Below are 16,414 nucleotides of genomic sequence, written 5' to 3'. Positions count from 1 at the left end.
GAATAAGGTCTCCCCAGAGCCTCCTCCGGGCTGAACAACCCCAACTCTCTCAGCCTGTTCTCATAGGAGAGGTGTTCCATCCCTCTGATCATCTGGATCTGCTCCAACAGGTCCATGTCTTTCTTGTACTGAGGACTCCAGAGCTAGACGCAGTACTCCAGGTGGGGTCTCAGCAGAGCGGAGTAGAGGGGCAAATGACCTCCCTTGACCTGCTGACCATGCTTCTTTTGATGCAGCCCAGGATGGGCTGTTGGCCTTCTGGGCTGCAAGCACACATGGCTGGCTCATGTCCAGCTTTTCATCCACCAGTACCCCCAAGTCCTTCTCTGCAGGGCTGCTCTCAACCCCTTCATTCCTCAGCTGGTACTGATACCAGCAGTTGCCCCGACCCAGGTGCAGGACCTTGCACTTGGCCTTGTTGAATCTCATGAGGTTCACACGGGCCCACTTCTCAAGCTTGTCCAGGTCCCTCTGAATGTTAGAAACGGTTCGGAGAACACATTAAATTCTGACCTGAAGCCTTACTGGTTATTGCAGGTCCTGCCAGCTCGCGTTCTGTTTTTCAATGTTTTACAATAAGTGATGTTTTTTTCAGTTAAAATTAAAAGGTTTGCAACTGGATGTATATGTCTTTTTTTTTTTTTTTAACACTGAATGGAAGTGAGAAAACAAATAACGAATATAACTTCTTCAAATACTGTATTATTAAAAAAAACTAAACCAAAATTAAAAAAAATATTTAAAGTAAATTCAGTAAGAAGTAGGTGATAAAGCTGACGAGATACGTTATTTAGGTAGCAGTTAAAAAAGAACCATTGCAAAGAAGTCCATAAGTGAAGTTAAAAAACATTACAAAACATTACTGCTTGAAAGAAACATTATTTGTACTAGAAAAACAGTGTTAAACTCTAGAAGCCCCTGTATATTATGAATTCAGGTGACAGAAATTAGCCACCAGAGGGAGCCCATACAATCTGGTACAAAGGACATCACTGTACAAAGAGAAATTTCAGATATGCAGATGAGTTTAAGAAAATAATTGCCTGTATCTAGAAAAACTTTACTGTAAATTGTTTATAGTCCATGCAATAAAACAGCCCTTCTCAGTACTTCGTTTCAGATTAATTCTTATTTTTACAGATATAAATAACAGCAAGTGAACTCTGCTATGAAGAACTATAACTATAGCTAGAATATACTGAAATAAACTGAAATATTTTGTTATGCATTATCTTTTTAGTTTATTTTCTTCTCAAAATTCAGTATTTCAGAAAGCGGCCCACCATCTAACTTAGCATACTAGCCCACAAACAATATGGAAGGGAGAAGGCCTACATAGTCCTGGGGAATTTTGAAGTATTTCCTTCGAACAGATTTAGGATTGGAATCTTAAGCAACAGTGACATACATACGACATTTTTTCTACATCTGTTTTGTATGCCAAGTCAGTATCATTTTTACATCGAATATTTAGATCTATCTGAGGAGCCATTGCCTTCTCCAGCCTAATTAATAAATACATCACACGGAAAGACTTCCAACATTTGCTCCATGAGTTAAAATACCTTTCTATTAAGAACAGTTCTCAAATGCAGAAAAGTATTTTTTAATCAAGAAAAAGCAGTCCTTACCACACTGGATGTTTCCGTTTCATTCTTAGAAGGCTGATACCTCACTTGGCCTTCCAAATCTTTGTAATTGTCAAAGCTGTATGATTCTAATTTAATACAACGAATACAATAGAAGCAGTACCCATAATTAACATCACCAGCGGTCTGTGTTTCTAGTTTTTGACACTTCACAACTTCTTGTGTATTTGTATTCTTTTACTGCTGAATTTGCCTGTGCTTTCCCTCTGCACCATTACTGCTTTACAAAGTTGATATCAATAATTTAACACTGTAAAAGAAAATTCAAGGTGCATACATTTCCACACTGAACTCGCTATCTTTTCTTAGAATACTTTGCTATTAAAAGAGTTGAAGAAATGAAGTTTGCTATGGCAAAAGCTTTTATTTGGCCTCAGAGACTACAAAATGGATTTGAAGAACTCTTTAAAGCAGCAAATAAGTACAGTGTGTATAACTTCTCCCACTAAATTAAAAAGTGTTACTTTTCTTACAATTACTACGTTGTCTAGCAAAAAACCACACTAATAACATGGATGACTTGAAGTGCACAGTGCTCTAGGATACATTAGCAAGGGTCTTTGCAACCCAGGGAGTCAGAATCCTAAATGCAAGATGGAGATCCCTAGCCACGACATCTTGGCAATAGCTAGTCAAAGAGGTCTGAACACTGAATTTTCACGTCTTTGTCCTGATTTTAGACCAACTGAACTTGAACCCCTGAAGTTCATATTACTTCTTTCCTAATTTTTACTGAAAAATTGCAAAATACACAAGAAACATTTGAAAATTGTTCCATATACAATCTTACCTCAGCCCACTTGGATATCAGCATTAGTGGATCACAGAAAGACTATGAAACAACGTTATGTTAAAAATACCTCACAGAGGCATTGTAAGATACCTAGTAATCATATTTAACAATTTAATATAAATTCTCAAGATCTACTCTGTTATGTACATCCTTGCTTTGAAAAAAAAAAAAACCCTTTGTGCTTCTGTACTAGAAGACAGAGATGCTAGTCAGGACTCCCAATGCTGAAGAAAACAGAAAACAGTACTACTGAATTCCTGTATTCACACACCTAGTGACTGTGTATTCATGCCCAAATATTAAAGTGAACTCTTTTATTTTTCCTATAACATTAGATACACAGTACTGTGAGATTGTCTTTTTATGCTAGTCCAGGGAAGTCTTGTACACCACACCCAACAAGCAGTACTTTCAGAAAGTACTACTCAATTTGCTGCTTAGTAAAGAAACAATCTACATACAATCTGTTAAAATGGATAATTTTGTAAGCTAACCAAATAAACTGATACAACTGTTCCAAGAGTTCAATAAGCAGCTTTATAGACATCTGTTCTGAATATATCCACAAATTTATATTAAATAAAGTTTTGAAATATAATTTATGCAGAAACACATAGCAGACAACATATAGTTTGTGCAAGGAACTTCAGCTTCTTGACAAATTTCATTGATGTACCAAGGAACAGTATAGTTTAAAAGCCTCCTTGAAGGTCTACATAGAGGGACTCAGAGCTACAAATTGCCATGCTTTATGAACACAAATACTACACGTACATAATAAATTGTGTGTTATCAATTTCTGTGAATCATTTACTATCAAAGCTAATGAATTCTGAGAATTTGAAATTGTAAGTATATTAAAAATATAACACATTAACAAATAGGGGTTTGACCTTTTATTAGGAGTGGAAATCTACAGTTTTAAAATTAACATTTCCTACTTTTATTTTTAATCTCTTACCAGGTCTTTCCTTGCCAGTTCCTTTTGACTCAGCAAATTTCTGTATTAAACTCTCAACTGTAGTGTTTGTCATGTTATTAATAAACTCTTCATGCACCTTTAAAAAAACCACACCACACACAAAAGGAATTTAAAAACCAGTAATTGAAATAATGTAATTAACTTTAAAAAGTGGTTTTCTCTAGAGTTAAGGTTCAAAATACTTCTCTCCAAAATACATTACAGGGCTTCCAGAAATCAACAGGCATTTTATCAAGGAAATTTCTTCTTTGCTTTAGTATTAGCAAGTGTGTGTACAATACAGATACAAATTAGGAATGAAAGAATACAGCTTGATGATGGGTCTAGGATTTACTTCCATTTCTTCCATCTAAACAACTTGTGTATATATTATTTTCTGAATTTGTCAGCAACATGTCCCACTACAATGTCCGGAAGACAAGTAAGTCTCTTAAGCCAGCACCAGTTAAGGGTGTGAACTGTTACTACTGTATTATCACAGCTCCCACCTGCTTGAGTAAAAGCATTACTGTTGTCATGTTTTTGGTCTGACAATGGAACAACAACATGTTGTTAATAAGAAGTTTTTCCAACAAGGCAGTATGTATATGCTTTAGAAATAAATAACATGACCCTTGTGACCATCATTCATTAGCAGAAAACCTCAAAACTGAGGAAAATAGTGACTTTAAGTGTACACATATAAAACTACACTTCAAAACATCTAAAAATTAAGGACCACTTGTAAGGATTATTAGCTAAACCAACTTACGTCTAAAGAAAAGATACTATAAAGGATTCTGTTACTGAAGATCTTTTGCTCATAAAACCCAAAGTGTACCAAAAATTTGGAAACTTTTCAGAGTGGTGTAATTTCAAGTTTTAGTCAAAGACAAGCACAAGTATCCCGATTATGTGTGAAATGAGTGCTAATTTAATACCTAGGGAACAGAACTTTGACATACACTAAAAATTCTTCAGATTGTAAAAATGTTTTCTGTTAAGACGAAATTTATTCAGAGTTATTCTGTAAATTTTGCGATAGTGAACTTATAAATGCAACCAGAAGCCATAAAAATTTGAGCTTATGTTGAATTTACCATCATTTGAAAGATGTGATCTTGTAATTACCACAAACACAGTAAGAAATGTTCCATTTAATAGTTAAGAAAAATATGTAGCATAATCCAAACAAACAAATGATAATATAAAAATTACCTCTCCTATTTGTAAATGAATTTCTTTTATGGTATTTGACAATGCTTCTATAATCTCTTTCATACGAAGAAGGTGCGTTTCTTCAATGTCTTGAAATTTCTGTAAACCAATACAAGCAATTAATCATAATGAAAATATTTCTTGAAATACTAAACCTTAAATTTTAATAATTAAATACACTAAATGGAAAAAACCCACATTTATTTTTTTCAGATCTTGATCATGGTAATTACAATGTTCAAGAAAGGAAGGTGTAAAATTCAGAGTTATGAAATAATGTATTTTAAAATATAATATATCCTTTTGGAACCCTTATCCAATTTTTTTACTTACTCTTTAAACTTACCTCTCTCCTGATTTTTCAAAAAATCTGACCTATTTCTACTAAAAGAAAATAGGGTTAGAGGGCATTTAAAAAAAAAAAAAAAAATCTTTTCTCCATTACTGAAGAGTCTCATTTTTTCATCTAAACCCAGAAATCTTACTTCTGGATCTGTTTTGCACTTCCTTCTCAGCACCCTCTCCTCCTGCACACAATATACACATGCTTTCTCTTTTTCTAGTTAAATCTATATCCTTTGCTTCTTTAAATATGATTCATTAGTTTGATCTTTAAACTCACCATATATAATATTTGCAGTTTGTTCCATTTTACCCAAACTTCCAGCTGACAGCCATTTTAAAATCACTTCCAATGTTTTCAATGACCCCTTCCTAGCCAAAGGTCAGAACTAAAAACGTCCTCATCCTCCCCAACAGTCAACCATAATTGTCTTGAAATCTTTGTTCACTCCTCCTCTTTTCTAGTTCTCTTCCTATTTCTGTAACTGTCCTTTCAAGCATGTCCAAGCTTTGGAGCACCACTTAATCCTCTCTCCAATTTGTACAGGGTTCTCTGAAGACCATCTCACCACATTTCACACCTCCTACTACTCTGACTCACAAACACAACTCCATACAGTCAAGTCAAAGATCTCTTAACTTCTAAACTCTCAATCTTTCTTTTGCTATACTTATATACCTCTCTAGCCATCAATCAAGCAGATTAAACTTTTTTTTTTCTCCAGCAGCCTTCCTCTTAATTACAGAGGATACGGTCATCCTCTGTAGCCTACTCTATGATGTTACTTCTTTTACTGATTGCCTTATTATATAAACTGTATTATTTTGCTTTCAAAGCTATGGTCCATATCTATAATATCTGCTCTCAGTCACTACTGGGGTGTCAACACATGTGCACAATGTGTCCTTCCAATGTGTGCCTGTTTCCACCATCTCATTTTAACCTAAACAAAAAGTCAAGTTTTGAGATTATGCCAATGATGCTTCCTTCATGTTTGGTTTGAGGACCCCATAAAACTCCGCAAAACAGAGGTACCAGTCTCCTTTAAACTCTTCTCTATAATGCATATCAAAACAGTTGGCCGTTCAGAGATTTTTTTGTCTCATATCAGTGGAAAGCATCGCCCTCCCCCAATTGTTTCCTTATTTTTTGTTTATTGTTTTATACTTAAGATTTAAAGTCTTTGAAGTAGAGCCATCTTGGCCTTGTACAGTACATAATACAAAGAGGTTCTGATCAAAGAATAAAGCTAGGTACTATAATACATATACAACCACATCATTCATATCACAGATACAATCATAAACCAAATTGTTTACTTTCACTTTTGAAAGATCAGTCCATATTAAAAAGAGGTACTGAAATGAATCTGTAATGTTAGCGACCCAACAAATGCAAGGCATTTTTAGTGTTCTAAGCTACAATACAAATGAAAAATTGAGAGGATCTTTAGCTGTCCAACTCAGTATACACAGTTTAAGTAAGCATTACTCCTTTTTATAAACATGTATGTTTTCCTCTAAGTTTTACAATGTTTTTTAAAAACAAATTATTACTCATTCTTTATTTATATGCAGACTGCTCAACACCAAAATCATCTGAACTCTGCTCAATTCTAGATAATACAGAAGACTTCTAAAGAATAATTTAGCACTTTCAGCTGTTTGATCCTTTCCAATAATTGACTCTGCTATGTGATTCTGAAAAAAGCTTCTAGCAAGGTGGAAAATCTGGCAAATAAGACATCATGTTTTCTTAGCAACTGCATAGCAATTGCATAATACAACTATAGCTTTACTCAGAAAAATCTTTCAACGTGAGGAATTTCTGCCAAATTCAATTTCTAAACAACAGTGAACTATATTTTCCTACTTCTTTAACCACAATAAAACCTTCCATGTTTATCACAGCAAAAACCATAACTTGCAATTCAAGATTAGGAAGATCGTATGTTTCAAAATTCAACCTCTCAAAATCACATATCACGAGTCACTTCACTTTGATAACTGCAGGTAAGATAGTAAATGACAAACGAAGAAAAATACATAAAATTTATGCAACAAGATCGGTGGAGTTTAACTAAGAAGAGAAGAGCTAAGTGAGGACATTACTACATGATTACCTAGAACAACACCACAGCAATTCAAGATGTTTGTCCTCAGAAAAATGGTATGTGAACAGTATAAGACAGATTTAAGCTAAGCCAACTGATTTTGCACTGAAACAGCTGAAAATCCTCACACTCCTCATTGATTTTGCTTTCAGAACTAGTATATTTCAAGCGAAATATACTCTAAATTAAGATAATCTAGGGTGTGCTTCGTATAGAAGTGGGCTTCCACATATTCATGGGTGTTGTTATTTTTCCTATTGCATCATCTTTAAAGTAGCCCTCCTGCAACCAAACTGTAGATGCAAGCTACGCCATTATACTTCAAAAAAATTCCACAGATACAACTTATACTGGCAGAATGGCAATTTTCATTTCCAATGTGGACAGGTGTGGAAAGTTTCCAGGTGTCCATTATCACATTAAGTGAAAATTTAAATTTTAAGTAAAAGGGTTGTTGCATTTAAGGAACTAAGGACATTTAGACAAGTGTGATTTGTAGCGAGAGGTAACTTCGTACCATCTCTGTATTGGGAAAAAACTCAAACCAAAAAAAATCTTAACTGCCCCCCCCAAACCCATCAAAACCAAAGCACCCAAGAGCACTGTGAGGTTTTCCCAGTTGTAACATCTGATACAGTGAAAAAGATTTTTTTTCCTCTCGCTACTTCTCAGCCTGGTTTAAATACATAATACCTACCTAATAACACAAATAAGAAAGCTGAACAAAGAGAATGTTCATATTCTGTCTCTAGATACAAAATACTTTTCTCATTCTTTTGTTGTAGTGGATTGTTCAAATGGATTTTTTTTTTTTTTAAGTACATAATGAAAAGCCCAGCTAGTTTGCTTGCTGAAAGCCCCTACATTTTCCTTCACCGATTCACTGACAATAAAATCCATTTCAAATGCTCTTCATGTTTATCTTCTGTCAGTTCTAAACAAGAACTCCTTTTCATTACGCACCGCTTTCTTGCTCACTGGGGACAAGTTTACAGTGCAATTTAAGCAAGGCCAGCTTATTGAAGTCATATGTGTTAATTTTTTTCTTACTGTTTCAGAGAGCAATAAGTCAACTGCTGTAAACACAGTCTTTTTCTTGTAAGGTAAGGAATAGACAGCAGATAGTTTTTGTGACACTAAGTAAAAGATTTAAAGCAACCTGACTGAACTTGCTTCACAGTTGATCAGAAGCATTCACAGGATCTATTTCAGTGGGGGTTCAGTAACTTCCAGAGCAAGGTAAATAACAGGGCAGGAACTTCTTGATGCGGAAGAGCCACACTTGTATATGACTTGAAACAAATAAATGGAACGGTATTTTTTCTGGTATTACTTGATTTCTTTGTAGCAAAAGGTGGGGTCTACAGCAAAAGTCAGGCTGCACTACAATTTATACAAACCACACAATGATGGAGTTACTGGAACGCTTACTGAGCAAATACAATAGTTACATTAACAGGAACACTACAAAAAAGTTACCGTTTGGGGTAGCAGCAGTATGTGTTCACATGTCAATTTGATTCCACCTACGCTTATTTCTGGAAACTCTCCAGGAGGAATGTTACACTTCAATGATTCTTTTGTTCCTATTATATTATACTTGTTTCTAAGAATTGTTTTAAGATACATTTTAGTTAAGTTTAAAAGGGTTGCCTAGTCCCAAAATTCTCAAGTGATTGTAATCACACATGCCAATTCCAGTCCTAATCCCAGTCAAATTGCCTAGGGATAACTGGTACGCAAATATTTTGAGTTACAGTGAGAGACACATAATGCTAAGGCAACAGATGTAAATGTGTAAGGTGGACACATATGCAAGTGAGTCCAGGCCAGTGTCACACGTTAAATCAGCTTGAAGATGCAATTCTCTACCCTTGGTACCACATTGCCGCTGCCTTGTGTCAACATAAGTGCTTGTGTGATCTCTTAATAAACCAGACCGCAGGTCTCTTCTTGGTTAAAGCCAACCTTCCTTCATACATTAGTTTTAGCTGGGTTAGTTCTACAGCGTAGTTCCTCACACAAATACTTCACGACGGAAGAAGCATGGAAATAGGACAACTGCTACTTTTGACAGCAATACTAACTTAAAACATATATTGAAAATATATGTGCTTCACACATCAGAGAGAGAAGTACAACAGGCCTTATGGCCTAGACCACAATACCCATGAATTTTCTTGCTGAACTTCTATTTTTAATAAAGCCTTTTTATACCACTGAGTAACTGCAATCATCACTGTTTTACACTCCACAATTAAAAAAAAAAAAGCATTTAAAAGTCACAGATTTTTTAAAAGGAGAGAAAAATAATGTACGTAACCAAATTTAACTCAAACTGAAAAGAAAAGCATAGGGGGTACAGCTCCTTCAACCAGAACCGAGTCAGGATACTGCACAAAAAGATTCCTTCTGCAAACTCTTCAAGGAAAGGTTGTCAAGACTCCTAATGTAACAGTCATGTTAAAAGCAGAATTTTGCAATAGCATGCCTGAGCACTTCTTTGTTGCAAATGCCTGGACTGGTGGGTGGGAGGGAAGAGTTCTGATATGTAATGTATGTGGTATCCTTTCTCTAACAGCTGTGTTGAGTATCTACTCAGAGATGAACTAGATCAAATTCTAATGAAGTTCTCAAAGTAGAAAAGCAGTTTACAGTTTAGGACAGGGCAGCTTTTTACATGTCAGCCTACACAATCCCCATGCTGGGAAATCTTAATTTCCAAGGAGTTAAGGAAAACCCTAACACTTTCCCACTTATATGTTAAAAATACAAGTATGACTGAATCTCCGTAATAATTCCATCTATGCTTAAAAATTAATCTTTGAAACTAATGAAAAAAGCAAAGAATTTTCAACCAAAAAGAAACTTCCTATCTTGTAAAAGCTTTACTAAACCACGAAACATACACAAATAAACATGTCAACCAGTCCTCAACTAACTATTACGACTAAAAGCACAAATGATGAAGTTTGCTTTTTGAAATCTGGGGCAGCAGAAAGAAGTCTGCTATCAAGAGATTTGAAAAAGAAACTTTAAAAGATAACCAGAAGCAACATATGCAATGATACAGAGAACTTGATATCCTCTGGAATACAGATTAAAAGTCTAAAAAAACCAGAAACTTGAACAGATGTAAGGGCTTTTCACAACCTCAGGTAAACCCTGGGAAGACACTTTAACAAGCTGTAACTAAAGCGTTTTGCCAGAATGATAATGAAAAAACCACGACGGATCCCAATATTAAAACTCCTATGAATGAGTTCTGGGTGTCCAGCAATTCATAGGATTTCCCACATGATCACAATGCATCTACAATACTTCCAGAAATTCATTTTGTTTTCTTTCTAAAAATTATCTAAGTCATCTATCATCTAAATCATCCAAATCTAATATCATCTAAAAGAGATGAAATAGCATATAATAATCTATTTTAAAGGTAACTCATTTAATATAGCACTTACCTGTGCAGTTTCTGTCATTTTCTGTTCAAAATCAGATTTAAATGCAGCATATTTCTCCACATATAGTTTATAGGTATCTGTTGCTTTTTTTGATTTAACCGCTGCCTGTAGATCAGTAGAAAAAAAGTGTCAAATGTCACACATCCAATCTGATCCAAGGTTTTTAAAGTCACTATTACAAGAAAGCCCAGGATGATCTATAAAAAAATATTCAGGGGTATATCAAAACTGTGAAGTGTCATAATAAAATTTCACCACCAAATAACTCAGATTCAAGCCATTAAAGATTTCTATTTAAAGCTCTACATAAACCACATCACAAGGTAACAAAGCAATTACCTCATTTAAATCCCTTCCCCTTATCAGCAATGACAAATTTATATTATACTTATTTTGAAATCAAATTTGTATTGCTAAAATTAACCAATTAGTTCTTGTCAAATATTTTTTATGCAACAGCAAAACAGGAAGAAAGCAGGGTTGGAACACAGAGCAAACAGTTATTTGTGCAATTCTGAAAGAGTCAATGGTAAAAAAATCAAGAAGGTGCAGTTCTCTGTTGGAAACCAAGGAAGAAATCCAAAAGTACAGGTGTTACATCGATGGAAATTTTAAGATTAAGAGATATTTGAAAGTGAAGTTAATGCAGAACATACTGATGGCCAGATTTTTGCAGCTCAGTGTTGTTTATAATAGTCCTTTTTGGCTTTATAATGTATTGATTTTTTTTTTTTTTTCATTATTTGTTGCTAATAAACCCAAATCGTCTTTCTGGGAGTTTAATATTCTTAAAAGACAAAACAAAATACAAGAGAATCCCAATATTACATGGAGAACAAATCTGAATTAAGTGATTGTTTGTGGTAGAGAAAAAGTTATTTTCAAAGTTTACAGCATGACACACGAGATGGAGTTTTTCAAACCTTTGATATTCTTGCTATTTCCAAGTTAAAAGCCAATGAAAATAAAAATCATCTTGAACACCAGCTTTTTTCTAGCTTTTTTGTTCAACATGCCTACTTTATCTCATTGAAATTTCCCATGAGTTGTAACTCAAAAGTATTCCTGAACTGTTAATGACATCAGTAAAGACAGCTGTGTATTTACTATTTGTTCTAGTTCTGAATAGCTCTCCTCCCCTCTTTCAAATTAATTTAATCTGACCCACCGTAAAAACAGAAACTATTTCTCACTTGCAATGACTTGTAAAGCTGACCACTATCTATAACTTTCAAATGAGTTAATACAAAGATGCCCTCCGGAAAGAGAGAGTTATATTCTGCAATTTCCAATTCTCAGGTGCACCAATTGCTAGAACTCTATTTAGGAGATTTACAGTAAGTGAAAGAATAAGGATCAGTCAAGAATTTTTTGTCAAGTCACTATAAATAGAGAAGTTGACATGTCAGAGAACAACAGGAAATTATTACACAAGTTAACACTAACTTTCAGCTGCAATGAAAATTGCAGATACCTCCTCAGATTCTTCAATAAAGTATTTTTCCAAATATTTGGCTTTGTGATAAACTCTTAGCATATTGGTGCCGATCCCTTGCTTTCTGATAAAGTAGTTATTCTGCAACTTTGACAGAAAACGTTTTTCATGTTGTGCTAAAAGTAATAAACTATTCTCTGCCAAGGGAAAAATAAATGAATACAATCTTTGTCACCATGTTTCTGAAATTACAAGTGTAGATTTGAATAAACACATGACTGAAGAGATGTGATGGTCACCGTTACCTGCTCCCACTGGAAACATTTTTAAAGTACTTACAGAGCATTCAACTATGGCCTAATTGTTCAAACAGAAGTACCTAGGGAAGATACATAAAACAGTAAAAAATGGCCTTCATCCTATAGCGCTTCCTCCTTCTCCCTTCTCATGTAGACATCAGTCAGACTGAACATTTTTTTCTTTCCAACTGAACAAGGATAATGTTACATCTTAAAAAGAAGCCTTCCATCAAGTCACCTCCTACTGAAAAGTTTCAATCTATTTACAAGTATTCAGAAAAATTATACTTTCAATAGACTGGCAGGAAAACATCTGCCAACCCACATATTTCTGATTCATGTCTAGAATGCAACATTGACTGTCATTTGAGACAGAAGCTAGGAAAAAAGGCTAGATTTATATCAAAGATAAAACAATCAGAACATGGTCAACAGGATCACTTTTGTCATCAGTGAAAAGACAAGCAACTCTATCTGCTCCATCAAGACAGCAGTGTAAAAGGCACTAAAGATCATTCTAACAAGAACAGAGTTCTACACCCATCAGGTAATTGAAATGGACATAGGCAGAGGTATCAAGATTTAAAAAGAGCAGACATAGTTAGAGGCAGGGAAACATGACCTCTTTCCTCTACTACTTAGTTTCCTGAAAACAGGAAAAAGTTACAGTGACGCCAGCAGGTCAAGGGAGGTGATCCTTCCCCTCTCCTCAGCACTGGTGAGGCCACACCTGGAGTACTGTGTCCAGTTCTGGGTTGCCCATTGCAAGAGAGACATGGACATACTGGAGAGAGTCCAGTAAAGGGCCACGAAGATGATGAAGGGACTGGAGCATCTCTCCCATGAGGAAGGGCTGAGAGAGCTGGGACTGTTCAGCCTGGAGAAGAGAAGGCTCAGGGGGGATCTTATTAACAGATATAAATACCTGAAGGGAGGATACATAGAAGACAGAGCCAGGCTCTTTCCAGTGGCACCCAGTGACAGGACCAGAGGCAACAGGCACAAACAGAAACACAGGAGGTTCCCTCTGAACATCAGGAAACACTTTTTTCCTGTGAGGGTGACCGAGCCCAAAGAGGTTGTGGAGTCTCTCACCTTGGAGATATTCAAAAGCTGTCTGGACATGGTCCTGGGCAGCTGGCTGGAGGTGGCCCTACTTGAGCAGCAGGGTTGGACAGGATGACCTTCAGAGGTCCCTTCCAACCTCAGCCATTTTGTGATTCTGTGAATGGATCAAACTCCCCCATAACCCAAGAACAGTACTAAATACAACACCAAGATACTCATCCCTTGGGCTTTTGGTCCATAAATTGGAACCCTTTAAATTAGCACTGAAAGTAATGTTAACTTGTTTTTCTTCTCAATGGAAAAGACTTCAAATACTGGTGTAATTAGCTACTTTGCCTCATTGAAGGGACAACACAAAACCTCCTACTCCTTAATTCAATAACAAGGGCATTAAGTGGTCATGTATTTACCTAAGGAAATTTATCCAAAAACATAATAAATGGTGAAACAATTATACACAATTTCTGTAAAAGCCACTAAACAAAATTATCATATGATGCAGGTATTTACAAAGTAAAGAATTAGAACTGCAGTGCAGTTCAAACAGATAAGGAAGTAAGCGTAAACAAAACATAACTAGGTATTCAAAATATCATGCGCATTATGAAATAGCCACAACTACTACTTTTAACTAGTTTTAGGCCTTTCTGAGCATTTCACTTACTAACACAAGGTGAATGTGTTACTGATTGACAACTGTCATGGTTTAACGCCAGTCAGCAGCTAAGCATCATGCAGCTGCAACCTCACTAGCCCGCTACCCTCCCCCCGCCGCCCCGTGGGATGGGGAGGAGATTCAGGAAAGATGGTACAACAAGAAGGTACAATTTGTGGGTTGAGATAAGAACAGTTTAATAACTAAAGTAAAATATAATACTAACAATAATAATAATGAAACATAATAATAATAGTAATTAAAAGGAATATTAAAAAAAAAAAAGAAGAGGGGAAAAAAAGAAAAAAAAACAACCAGTGATGCACAATGCAATTGCTCACCACCCACTGACCGATGCCCAAGCAGCGATCCACCCCTCCCGGCCAACTCCCCCCTGTTTATGTACTGGGCATGACGTTCCATGGTATGGAATATCCCTTTGGCTAGTTCAGGTCAGCTGCCCCAGCTATGCTCCCTCCCAGCTTCTTGCACACCTGCTTGCTGGCAGAGCAAGGGAACCTGAAAAATCCTTGGCTTAAGATAAGCGCTACTTAACAACAACTAAAACATCAGAGTGTTATCAACATCATTCTCACACTAAATCCAAAACACAGCACTGTACCAGCTACTAAGAAAAAAATTAACTCTATCCCAGCCGAAACCAGGACAACACCACAATGAATTAAAGTAAGATGTCACAGAATTACCTTATCAACTTCTCTCTGTGTTGCTCCTTCCTTTTTCAAACGTTCCTGTTCGACACACTTTGCATTGTAGTTTTCCTTTGATTTCTGTAAGGCCTGAGTGATACTTTGAATATTTTGCACTGCTTCCAATGTTCCTGAAACATCTTCTTTAGTCTGCCAAATATCACATGGTTGTCAAAACCAAACCATTTTAATGTTAACAAGTCATTGGACATGCATAAGAAAAAAACAAATAACCTTTTTATAAGCTTTGATTTGTTCATCTCCATACTTGTGAACTTCTTTTATTAGTTCTTGTAATCTCCGCACAAGATCCAAGTGACAGCTTGCTAGTTTTTCTGTTGAGGTTTTGAAAACATCCCAAACTGGTGCAAATGTCCTAGATTGAGGAAAATAATATTTAATGTTCATCTGGATTTTTTCCTTTTAGTTGGCTATGATTTTTTTTTTAATAGTGCTGAAGTATAATTGATAAGTTTACAGAAGTTCACTTCTGTTCCTAAAACTGAAACAAACAAAAACCCCAACAACTGCTATAAATTCTTATTAAATATGTTTCAAATGTACTTGGAACCCTATCTACTAATTTTTCCATGCTTTATGTTTTACCTGTATTGACTCTAATGAGTAAAACACAGCAAAGTTCACTTAATCTTCTATATCATCAGCACACAATAATGCCAAGTGGTATTCCTAAAGATGATGCAAGAGCAGCTCAAAATAATTTAACATGTAGAAGTATTTTTACATGTATACTTGAATAGTGCAAACAAATCAGAAATTAGTTGGTTAGTTAAGTTTCTAGTTGTCTTACATCATTACAGCCACAAGATGCAGGAAAAAAATATTGGCAAAGATGGTCTGCCACTAAAAGGGATTTACTGATTAACAGAGATTAAACCGTATGGCAAAGGAAGGGACAGGTCATTCCTCAGATTCAGATTTCTATACTGAACGGACTTCTCCAGCTATTCTAAAGATACACTCCTACCTCAGTTTCCTGGTTAATGCTGCCAAAAAATCAATACTATACATGGCCTTTAAAGCACTGATGTTCAAACTAACATGCGGATACAGAACCTTTGAAGAGCAGCAACAACTGGTATCAAATTATCCACCGACGAAAGCTCCCCACATTTCTAGCTGTGATTACTACAAATAAAAAAATCTAGCCTCATCTAAGAAGTCTGAGGTCTCATTGGCATAATCTTTCTAATGAAAAAACATCCATTAATCATTCCAGTTTTAAAAAACATACCCCGTGTATAAGACTTTCATTAAACTATGGAATAAATCCATTGAAAAGCCTCATTTTTAACATCTCTGAGGACAAAGTCACATTCTTTATTATGTCTGAAAAGAACTCAACCTTAAACACAGAGGAACAGACAGTTCCTCCATGTTTGGGCTTTGGTTTTTTTAAACTGTGAATAAAGAACTGTACTGTCTTTGTTTTTGTCACAGCTGCATGATATTTTGTATGATTACCGAAGAACTAACAATAATTTTTAAAGGTGGCGAAGTTATGCTAGCTTCAACATCATCAATAAAATATTCAGAATCAAACTTCATTCTTACATATGCAGTTATTTATTTCTCTCTTATGTATACTTACTTACCCAAGTTGTGTGTAATTGCTTGCTGATTTGGCTAGTTTTGTCATTGACCTTGAATACGCCTCCTCTATTGTAGCCCTATCAAAGAAAGCC

At 35.5% G+C, this 16,414-nt stretch overlaps 1 protein-coding gene across 1 annotated transcript in view; it reads right to left on the bottom strand.

Annotated features, from left to right (window-relative positions):
- Positions 1 to 16,414, bottom strand: part of FCHO2 (FCH and mu domain containing endocytic adaptor 2) — a 97,046-nt gene that overhangs the window by 64,412 nt on the left and 16,220 nt on the right. The window contains exons 3-8 of the mRNA XM_050913746.1: positions 16,325 to 16,399; positions 14,943 to 15,084; positions 14,706 to 14,858; positions 10,542 to 10,646; positions 4,622 to 4,720; positions 3,404 to 3,500 (exon numbers count right to left, since the gene is read on the bottom strand). Of these exons, the coding sequence (XP_050769703.1) occupies positions 3,404 to 3,500; positions 4,622 to 4,720; positions 10,542 to 10,646; positions 14,706 to 14,858; positions 14,943 to 15,084; positions 16,325 to 16,399 (671 nt within the window). The remainder of the gene's footprint in view (positions 1 to 3,403; positions 3,501 to 4,621; positions 4,721 to 10,541; positions 10,647 to 14,705; positions 14,859 to 14,942; positions 15,085 to 16,324; positions 16,400 to 16,414) is intronic.

Source organism: Gymnogyps californianus, chromosome Z (genome assembly GCF_018139145.2).
Source record: "Gymnogyps californianus isolate 813 chromosome Z, ASM1813914v2, whole genome shotgun sequence".
NCBI classification, from domain to species: domain Eukaryota; kingdom Metazoa; phylum Chordata; class Aves; order Accipitriformes; family Cathartidae; genus Gymnogyps; species Gymnogyps californianus.
The sequence above is the reverse complement of the archived record's forward strand: the minus strand, read 5'-3'. Positions and strand labels throughout refer to the sequence as shown.